This window comes from Rhinichthys klamathensis, unplaced genomic scaffold, assembly GCF_029890125.1.
Source record: "Rhinichthys klamathensis goyatoka isolate OS25496 unplaced genomic scaffold, OSU_Roscu_1.1 h1tg000405l_1, whole genome shotgun sequence".
Lineage (NCBI taxonomy): Eukaryota > Metazoa > Chordata > Actinopteri > Cypriniformes > Leuciscidae > Rhinichthys > Rhinichthys klamathensis.
The window spans coordinates 528269-539525 of NW_026606906.1; the positions used below are offsets into that span (position 1 = coordinate 528269).

Genomic DNA, 11257 nt, shown 5'->3' on the forward strand with positions numbered 1-11257 from the left:
GATAAAAATGTACCCCATAACTTTGCATAACCAAGAAAAAAACGTCTTTTTTTTTTTCTTTTTTTTACTTGATTCAGACAAATAAAGTTCTCATAACTTAAAGCTGCAGTCCCTATCTTTTCCTCTTTGTCGCCATCTCTCTGTTCGAAATCTGTAACTGCAGTGATTCGCGGAATTATTATCTTTACGTGGGTTGTAAATCGGCATGAAACAGCGCGGATGAACACAGTGCTTTGAGGCGAGTGCTGCTGTCAGTCACCGCGCTGTGTGGATATACTGTCATACAGAATCACAGATTCACTTTTTGAAAGTTTGACCAACATAAGAATTTTCATAAGAAAATGTCTTCTGAACAAGTAAGTAAAATCCATTTTTGTTCTGACCAACTAAGGGGGGAAAAGCATTCGACATGATAAGCTTCGTTAGATTTAATCAACGCGATTTACAGCAACCGTGCAAATTATAGCCTACTTTGTTCTCAAATTGTTCATGTTAACAACATCAGCATTGCGTGACTAAGGTTAAATTTAATGTGTTTTATGGTTAGCAGCTACCTGTGGTTCAGAATTCATATTCTCCATATAGCAAAACGAGAAAGGCACAACAAAGGAAACTCCATAACTGTGTGAATTAAGAAAACGTACTGTTACACGATTGAACTATTGAAATGTCTTACTTGTTCAGCAGAAAAAAGCCGTCTCTTCTTCCGTTTTGAACCCCTTCAAAACACGGAGTTCACGCACTTTTCAAAAGCCCCGCCGATGTTTAAATCCTTGTGTTCGCATGAGACGGTTTCTTTCTCTTTCTCTAGCCACCTTAAATCCGAAGTACGAAGTCTTTTGGGTTTTATAACTGCTGAATCTCCAGTTGACACTGATGATTGTTGTTTGGATCTTTCTGGATGCCATAAGTTTAATTATGTAAAGTGCTGCGAGAAAAGCCTATACATCTAAACATCTCGTCACGCGCAGTATAGCCGGCTAGCCGAAACTCCTTCTTTATGTGTACGGGTGTGACGTCATGACGCAAAGACATGCTCGAATTTCCCGCGAAACCCACCAGTACCACTGGAATTAAAATCATTATGACAAGCTAACCGTTTTGAATCTAGCTATGGCAAGCAGATAGTTTTGACCACTGGCAGAATAAGTTTTTTTTAATATAATTATTTTGGATTATTTTTAACTTAAAAAAGTTACGGACTGGAGATTTAATGGAAACGTTAGCAAAACGTGTTTTAGAACATATTTTTGTTAGCTGGGTTTGTGGTAAAACAAAGTAGGTCAAAGAAACGCTCAAAAGCAAATTAATAGTTTAATTTCAAATTTATTATGTCTCCTCTAAAGCATGGGGGTCTCTGGGACTCTAAGCATAAAGAAAATAAAGTCTTTATATGGCTAAACTGATCCAGATGTAACGGACATAGGCTAGTAAGAGCTGTGCGTTTAAACTTCACTCCCCTGATCTCAAGAAGTGAGCTAGCTACTGATGCTGGAGAATGCCGTCTTTTACGTACTTGTTAGCACGCCCGCCTCCCATGCCAGAGACCTGGGTTCGAATCCCGCTCGAAACAGAGTGAGTAGTTACACAGACCCAGGCCTTCTCAGAGCAGAGCACTGACTCACTGGTTTTTGGCTCAGTAGTGAACACAGCCAGGGTGTCTTCCTTTGGTTGCAGCACGAACGCTCACAGACACAAGCGTTCACGCTCCCACCTCGGCTACCCTTTCAGGCGAGACCTCATTACATGATCAATCTTTAATCTGCTCCATAGAAATGCTACCATGCACTTTCAACGCCAGCATCAAAATTTCATGCAGGTAATTGAGATAAAACCAAAATGGAGGGTGCTCCGTCTCCGTTACCCTTCGCTCGTCAAAAATACATTTCTGTGCGGTAGAAACGTAGATGGTGTTAGACAGTGCTAGACTGTGATTTTTAGGAAGAGACCAGTCACACCTGCCATCAAACACCGAATAAACTTGCTTTGAATGCTGAATATGGTGCCTACTTAGTACTAGGGGTGTAACAATATACCGTGTCAAAATATATCGCAATACAATTGTGTTTTTCACCCAAAATAAAAACTACTGTGCGTAAAAAAAATTCAAGTTTACAGAGTTTTAGTGTCCATACTACATTAAACTACTATATTAATGTTGAATATAATATATAATAATGCAATGGGGGAATATTTGTGGGTCCTGATAATATATATGTGGGGCCAGATATATTATTTTACCAGTATAAAGTGGCCTATAGGCCTACAATATTTTATATATTTGAAAGAGTGCAAGCATATTCGTCTAAAATAGTATTTTCAGCTTCAGAATCATGAATATTTTTATTCGGGTGTCACTTTTGTCCTGTGCATTGGGTTATCAGCATCAAGCCTATTCATTTACACCCACAATATATCAAATGTAGCATTTTAATCAACAGTTTCTTTTGTTTTAACCTTTTACCATATGTCTTGGAGTATCGCACAAATATCATTCAGTATCGTGATATGTAGCCTATCGAATCGTGACATGAGGGTATTGTTACACCCCTACTTAGTAGGCTACTAATAAAATGGTGTAGTAAACAAACACACACAACGAACCGTTAAATCTTCTTTCAGGATGCATACTGTTCAGCGGTTTGGAACCTAATTTATTTGGCATACATAGCTGTCATTAGAGCAAAATAAGCTGTATCTCTGGACAAGTTCCAGTCAGAATGATCAAGAGAAATGATATATTACACAAACAGATGGAGAACATATGTGTATATGTGTGGACTCCAAATGTGACGCATAATTAACTGCGTCATGATTCTTTAGATATTAATAGCCTACGCTTAATTCTTCCACTAGGTGGCTTACAGTTGAACTTTTGACTTCTGCGCTAATGCTAAAGGCAACACTCTTGAATACGACTATGGATCGTTTAAGATGAGCAGATCAAAGCCATAGTACACGAATATTATTGCAAATAAACCGAATATGAGTGTAAGTTAACAAATAGCGAAAAACATCAGACACATCTGTTATTTGCAAGCGATGACAGGATGACCTGAACTTGCGACCCTCCATACTTCCCCGCGTTGTTTACAGGCCCCGAGGCGAGTGTGTTCACATCCCTGATCCCACAGACACACTGCCACGTGGAAGTCACTCAGAGGTCACGTGATTCTGCTTGTTTTGGGCACCTCACCTGAGACCCGTGAGTTTTACATTGTGCAAGCACGCATTCAACTGTTTTCTAAAACTATGAATATGACCTTGCTTTTAACCCATAGCAGATGATGCCTCGCTGACTGACAGAAAAGAGGGATAATTGGGGAGAGAGAGAGAGAGAGAACTAAGTGAAGAGAACAGTGCCACCTAGTGCTCACCGACTATAGTAGAATAAAAGAACCAATTATAAAGTTTAGTGCACCCGTTCATGACATTTCTGTCATAGTTTTTTCATTCCAAAGCTGAATGCTTTTTGTTCTTGTGGAACTAAAGAATCGTCATGCCGCTTTGAAATGAACAGGAAATCATTATGAAATATATAAAGTATTTTACAGCAAAAAGAAGCAGATTTTTGGATGATTTCATTGTTGTTTGTCATGATTTGCATTTTTGCCCTTATAAATTAAAATTTCTGAGGCCTCTAAATGATCAACATGATTAAAACTGCTGGAAAAGTGTTGTTCTACACAGTCTGCATGCTTTCTATCGTCTGTTAATGTTTTTAGGAAGTAAAAGGCCTTTTTGCATTGACTTTTAGTCTTCTTGCTGTGGAATCTTGACTGATTTTTATAAAGAATAACTTTTAAATTCTTAATAATATTTCAGGATGAACAACTTACTGATTATCCATAAATCTTTTTTTTTTTTTTTTTTAGAGAAATCATGTTAAAATGTGTATCAATTATGATCCATCAGGCTTTTGAGGAAAGTTTATTTGTTCATTTCTCAATCATCAATGTATATTGCATTGAATTACTGTAGCCTATAAATGTTTTGTCCCCGGCAATAAAAGATACAGAGCTTTGATAATAAAACTAAGCATTTTACTAAGACATATTGGGAGATATAGAGTGACAATTGATATTTATATGCATTGTATGCAAGTTGTCTGTTATACTTTTATTGTCATGTGTATGTTCTGTTTGGGTTTAGTTTCATGTTTTCCCAGTTCCTGTTTGCCTTGGTTGACCTAGGTTGCGTCTGAAAGCTTAAAGGGATACTCCACCCCAAAATGAAAATTCTGTCATCATTTACTCACCCTCAAGTTGATGCAAACCTGTATGAGTTTCTTTCTTCTGCTGACTTGTAGAGATGCTCTTGATATTGTTTGGGAGTTGTGGGAAGAGCTGGTGCAGACATTGACAGCATGGGATTCATGTTCCTCAATGCAGTTCAATCAACAGTTCTCACCAATGTCAACTATCCCACTATCAACCAACTGATACCACAGGTCGCCGTGGAAGAAATCAAATCTCTCTCTTACAGGAACGACTCCTCCATCATTCAGAAACAAAGAGTTGAAACCTCAAAGAAAATAACCAACACATCTTCATGGTCGGTGAGTGAAAGTTTAACATCAACATTCAGTATGGAAGTGAAGGCTGGGATTCCAGGGATTCTAGAAGTTTCTGCAGGATTCAGTGTCAGTGTTGGATCAGAAAGCACTTACGGTCATGTGCATGAATATGAGACAACCGAAACTCTGTCTACAGATGTAGAAGTGCCACCAGGGAAGGTCATGGATGTTGTGATCACCATTGGCAGAGCCACTTTTGACCTGCCTTACACTGGCACAGTGAAGATCACCTGCAAGAACGGCAGTGTGTTACAGTATGAAACCCAGGGCACATACAGAGGCGTCACTTACACTGATATCAAAGTGAACACTACAGAATCTGATCTGTGATGTTTAGACGGATTGTTCTTGGCTGGTCTTTTTCTGATTTTTACTAGCAATGTATCAACTGTTTATCAACTGATTGATTGTGTTTTGTTTGGATCTTTGCTCAATGAATATCAACAGGGGAAATATTTACTCATCACTGTCTTTTCCCAGCAATATTTTTTCAATGTATTCTTATAGCTTCATATACTCTGTAATCATCCTAAATAACATGTAGTAAGAGATTAAGTGATTTATTTCATCATTAGAATTTCAAATGTTAAATCTGACAATCAATAAAAGCATAAATGAAAAATATTTAATGGTTTTATTTTATGGACAGTAATTGTTTCATTTCAGATCCTCAGAATCGGGATTAGTCTTCCATTGAGTTGGGAAATTGGATCATTATTAGACAGAATGTCCCACCATAGCAATACCTGACCAAACAAGCAAACGATCATCAGAAGGCAAATGATTTAAGATGATTTAATGCATTAAGTGATAATGTTGCACTTATAATACATTTTATTTATAGTGCACTTTACATTTAAACGAAATCTCAAAGTGCTACAGTATCAGGGGGTTAAAAACAGCTCCAGAAAATATCACAAAATCAATAAATAGCAATAAAACACCACAAAGAATAAAATGAAAATCATGAGAGTTAAAAGGCCTTTTGAAATAAAAATGTCTTTAGTCCCTTCTTGAAAACCTCCACAGTTTGTGGAGCCCTTAGTGTCTCTGGGAGGGCATTCCAGAGCCGTGGGGCAACTGCCTGAAAGGCCCTGTCTCCCATAGTGGAGAGTTTAGTCCTCGGTTGGTGTAGGCAGTAGGTAGAGGTAGAGGAGCGGAGGTTTCGTGTGGCGGTGTGTAGGGTGAGGAGTTCACTGAGATAGGCTGGTGCAGTTCCATGTATACACTGATGGGCGAGGAGACAGATTTTGTACTGAATTCTATGTTGAATGGGCAACCAATGGAGGAATTTCAGAACAGGTGTGATATGATTGTATTTGCGCCTCCTCGTCAGGACCCGGGCAGCACAGTTCTGAATGTGCTGGAGCTTTTGCAGGCTTCTGCCAGGGATCCCGACGAGGAGGGCATTACAGTAGTCCAACCTGGAGGAGACAAAGGCCTGGATCAACCTCTCAGCATCCGGTTGGGAGAGGGAGGGGCGGAGTTTAGCTATGTTTTTGAGGGGGAGGAAGGAGACCTTACAGAGGTGGCGGATGTGGGTGTCCAAAGTAAGATTTGGGTCAAATCTGACTCCGAGGTTTGTGATAGAGGTAGACAGGGCGATGTGATGGCCAAAAATGGGTATACTGCTGAGGGCGGAGGACTGGGTTTGGTGACTGCATGGCATTCTAGTTTTATTTTTTTATTTGTTTACTTTTACTTTTATAAGCTTTTTTTCTTTTTTAAAGGGACTGTTCCTTCTTTATAGATTTTGTATTTGTTGCAAAAATTTAAATAAAAAACAGAAATAAAGTCAATCTGCTTACTAAGTGAAGCTGGAAATGCTGCTTGTGGAGTTATGTTTTCCTCCTCTAGATCTTGAGAGATTTAGGCCCCATCCACACAACTGCGTTTTAGTTTAGAAACGGATAATTAAAACAAATACGATCTCCGTCCACACCAGCGTTTTAGCTGCGTGTTAGAATTGATCTCCGTCCAAATTAAAACGACTGAAAACCAGTGGCGGAGCCAGGATTTTTTCATAGGGGTGGCCAGGCAAGGGCCAGCAAACAGTCTGGGGTGGCACATAAATCTTAATTATTTTAACATAAAAATTTGTTTAAATAATGTATTGGACTGTTTTAGTGCCTTCCTACACAACTGAATACAGTTAATTTGTACTGAATTGTAATTGAGATAGTAGTGAATTAGGAATCATGGAATACTGAGTGAATTTGATCTTTTTTATTATTATTATTACTTACCACCTCCAGGCATATTAATAAAGGGGACACGCACTATAGCTAAAGTTCAACTTGCTCAGTTAGCTTGGTTCTGGTTCTCAAAACCCCTAACATTGTTGCACCTTCATGGATGAGACATGCAGATAGCCTACTGTAGTTCAAAGATTATTTAACCTTCATTGAATTTTATATAATCAATGAACTTCAACTTTCTATAGGCTATTAGTTGTCAAAATAAATAATATACCTAAATTAAAAAGGGGGGTAAACATCTCTTTTGAATCCCTATGTGCAAGAATGTGAACAAGGCGGAAGTCAACAGCACATAAATGCCAGAATGTAAAATTTGTTATTTTATGAATTTAAAAATTATCCATTTTTGTTTGTCCTTTACAAATTAATGTAAAATTACCGCCTATATCTTCTAGTACAAATGCACAGTGCTCACATTTATTTAAAAAATTACATAGCCTATCAGTTTGTGCCTTTAATTGTGATCTCACATGGCAGAATATTTTAGTCGAGACATATGTGATGCATATATAACAAATACATGCATGCATGCAGTTTTGACACAGATTTTATCGCCTTTTTGATTATTTCATGAGTTAATTGACGACAGAAAACTACAGCACGCCACATTTGCGCGTGATGTGCAAGTACAGTACAACGGCTGACAGGACCGGAAAGTTAGTTTTACTGACATTTGTTGACCTTACAACATCTCATCTTGCCGCAGTCCTACTGATTCAGGACAACGCGTTTTTCTCCGCATCTGACAGAAGTGTCACACGCTTTCACACAGATCGTTCAAAATAAAAGTAGCATCAGAAAAAAAAGAGAATTACGTTGTTGTTTCTTTGACTGCACATATGCGACTCACTCAAAACGGTTATGCAACCCACCAGTTGAGGAACATCGAATGTTCGAATCTGTATTTACTATGCTCCGATCACTGCTGAAGCTTATTCGGCACCTGTACATTTCCGCACTCGTTTGACTTGCGCCTGGCGCTGAGGTGAAGTTGGGGTGCGCGTCTGAAAAGTCTCACGTTTCATTGTGGTCTTAAAGAGACGGTTCTGTGTTTTAAAAACGCAATTCTTGTAAGAAAGAAAAAAAGAAAAAGAAAAAATAGAGCGAGATAGAAACAGAAGTTGTGAGAGGGGTGGCCAAAGGGGTGGCCAAGCTTAAGCCAAGGGTGGCCATGGCCACCCCTGGCCACCCCCTGGCTCCGCCACTGCTGAAAACGCGGATCACGTGACCATTCACCAACACTGGGCATGCGCGTGCCGGTGTAAACACAACTTCATTGATAAAATTATCCCACCATGCTCTGGGTTAACCCCAAACCGACGCTCCATTCACGGTCAACGCCGCCGCTGCACACGGGAATTGTCACAGATCGCTCGAATAATAGCTTGACTCCGGCGCATGTAGGCAGTTATAGCGTTGTAAAATGCAGAATTTACTTGTACAACAGCTGCTAGCAAAGATATACGCCATGACTGATGACACCCAATAGAGCCGAGCGTGAGCCTCTACTACGTCATCGTTTCTAAAGTCGTCCGTTTTGAGCCGTCTACACTAAAACGCCCTCCGGAGAATCAAAACGAAAAACGGATCGGCAGCGTTTCTAAACTTCTCCGTTTTGGGTCTCCGTTTTTGCCGTTCTAGTGTGGACGGGAGGTGCAAACGTAGCAAAAGGTCTCCGTTTTTAAACTAAAACACAAGTAGTGTGGACGGGGCCTTAATGTCTTTGTATCATCAGTTGATTTCATCTGTGGCTAGAAGTCAGTTAGCTCTTGTGTTTCGCTTTTTTCTGTTCTTGTCGTTTCTCTGTCCTTCAGTGATTCTGCTTATTATTATTCTGCAATCTCATTAACTCCAACACTGATTCAGTGTTATATTTAGCACCCTGTAGAGCGCACATTGAGCATTCTTCATTTCATCTGGGTTAGCCCATGTGGGGCTTACATGAAAACTGAGGACAAAACTGGCTGAGCCCCAGTTAGATCAGGTCAAGCCGGTAGTAAACTAAATAAACTACACTTTTTGTAGGAGTGAGCAGTAGGCAACCGACTAAAGAGGTATTAGCTAACTCTACATCTGACCAAGATCAGACTGGTGAGTTTGTGTCCGTGAGAATACATCAGTAGTTTAAATAGATGTGCATATGATCATAAGCAATAAATCATTTTGATGGTTTTATACTGTCTGTAGCCAATAATTGACTGTAAAAATTTAACTATTCTGAGATAAAAATAAAAAAAAACTCTTGGTAAAGAATTAGTTAACAGGACTGGACAAATTGAATAGTTTGTTTTCCATCATTTCAAGTAACATCAAGGGTCAAATCAAATAGAAATACAGCATCAAATTTAAGAAATAATTCACTTAAATGAAAATGGTCAATTACTCACCCTCAAGTGGTTTCAAACCTGTATAAATTTCTACAAGAATTTCTCTTAACACAAAGATTATATTTTGAAGAATGTTGGTAACCGCCACAGAATAAGTGAACCATTCCTTTCAAGTTACAACTAGATGATGTAAGCACTATTTGTGTGTATGTTCAGGTCTGGTTTAAGGGATGTTTTTGCTCATGTTGTTAAAATGTCCACCCAATACAGAAATGTTTCGCTCAGCAAGAAAACAATTAGAGGGAACATTGCTTGCAACAAGGTTTATTTAATAAACAGTATTTAAAACATTACAGAATTGATTTCTAGAGACTATTTTAAAGTGATTATACAAAGTATGAAGCTATGCATATTTGTGTCCTGGTACCATAAGATTATTTGAAAACAACAAATGTTGAATATCACCAGTTTTCCCCTAAACAACCAAACACCCCCCAAAAAACAACAATGAGGACTAAATGTAAAGCAGCAATTGATACATGATTGACACACTTCGATGTAATCAAAGAACTTGTTACATGTGCAATCTCTTGACATCACAGATCAGATTCTGTAGTGTTCACTTTGATATCAGTGTAAGTGACGCCTCTGTATGTGCCCTGGGTTTCATACTGTAACACACTGCCGTTCTTGCAGGTGATCTTCACTGTGCCGGTGTAAGGCATGTCAAAAGTGGCTCTGCCAATGGTGATGAGAACATCCATGACCTTCCTTGGTGGCACACCTACATTGGTACGCAGAGTTTCGGTTGTCTTCTCTTCATGCACATGACCATAAGTGCTTTCTGATCCAACACTGACACTGAATCCTGTAGAAACTTCTACAAGCTCTGGAATCCCAGCCGTCACTTCCATACTGAATGTTGATGTTAAACTTTCACTCACAGACCATGAAGATGTGTTGGTAATTTCCTTTGAGGCTACAACTTCATGGGTCTGAATGATGGAGGAGTCGTTCCTGAAAGTGACGGATTTGATTTCTTCCACGGCGACCTGTGGTATCAGTTGGTTGATAGTGGGATAGTTGACATTGGTGAGAACTGTTGATTGAACTGCATTGAGGAACATGAATCCCATGCTGTCAATGTCTGCACCAGCTCTTCCCACAACTCCCAAACAATATCCAGAGCCAACATCAATGGGATATTCGGTTTTTAAATCCCATTTTGTCATCTTCGCAAAAAATTCTCTCCCCTGGTTGGTCTTGAATTTAATGGCTCCAAGACGTGTTCCTGCTCCGTTCCCCCACAGGGACAGTGAGGCGAAACACTCACCAGCCTGGAAATGGTACTCTTGATACGGTCCGGCTGGTTCTCCAAAAGCTTCAATTCTTCCATCTGAAAGCCAAACCTTGACACTCTTCACTTGCCATTCTCCCACCCAGACTCCGATCTTCTCTAAACTGGCACCGTTGTTCTCACCAGTCAATGAGAATTCATTACCAGATTGTCCACCAATTAGCTCTAGAGTTGTTGGGTAGGTCATCTTTGAATTAAATCAATCTGAAAATATCACAGAACAGTATTAGCATCAGCTTTATTGCAGTGTTTCCCAACCCAGTTTTTGGAGACAACAACACGCTGGATTTCTTTAACTGCCCCATTCATTTGGGGTCTTGAGAGTATCTACTAATAAGCTGACTTGAATCAGGTGTGTCTGAAGCTAATTAGAAAATTTGGCCCCCAGGAACAGGGTTGGAAAACATTAGCAGCTTTTCCACTGTCAGGCCTGTACAGTTAAAGTTCGGCACGGCACAATTACAAAGCGTTCTCGGCCATGAATTCTCAACTTCGTTGGCTAACCGCGCATGTCCCGCGGCTCCTCAACATAAGTCATGGCCACTAGAAAAATATTGTTCCCTTTAACTAGGTGTGCAGGTGTTCTGAAATGAGATGGCAAAGTCCTCAGTTCTTGGTTTGTTTGTCATAACTCATTTGAAAATTCATGTCCCAGTTACACTTAATGTTGTCATTTAATTGTTAAATAATACATACAAATAAACCAAATACAATTCTATTTTGTATTTTTTTTTAATTA

General features: G+C 39.3%; 1 protein-coding gene and 1 pseudogene across 1 annotated transcript; one reads left to right on the top strand and one right to left on the bottom strand.

The window, feature by feature from the left end:
• The first annotated feature begins 2985 nt into the window (after positions 1-2985).
• On the top strand, positions 2986-4993 carry LOC130070377 (aerolysin-like protein; annotated as a pseudogene).
• Positions 4994-9755: 4762 nt separating this feature from the next.
• Positions 9756-10705, bottom strand: LOC130070384 (aerolysin-like protein). Its single transcript, XM_056234757.1, has one exon. It carries the CDS (start codon positions 10703-10705, stop codon positions 9758-9760), a length of 948 nt encoding a protein of 315 aa, XP_056090732.1. The 3' UTR covers positions 9756-9757.
• Between the last annotated feature and the right edge of the window lie 552 nt (positions 10706-11257).

Bases quoted from the DNA above. Each gene is read 5' to 3' on its own strand.
- LOC130070384 (XM_056234757.1), bottom strand. From the start codon at position 10,705: ATGACCTACCCAACAACTCTAGAGCTAATTGGTGGACAATCTGGTAAT.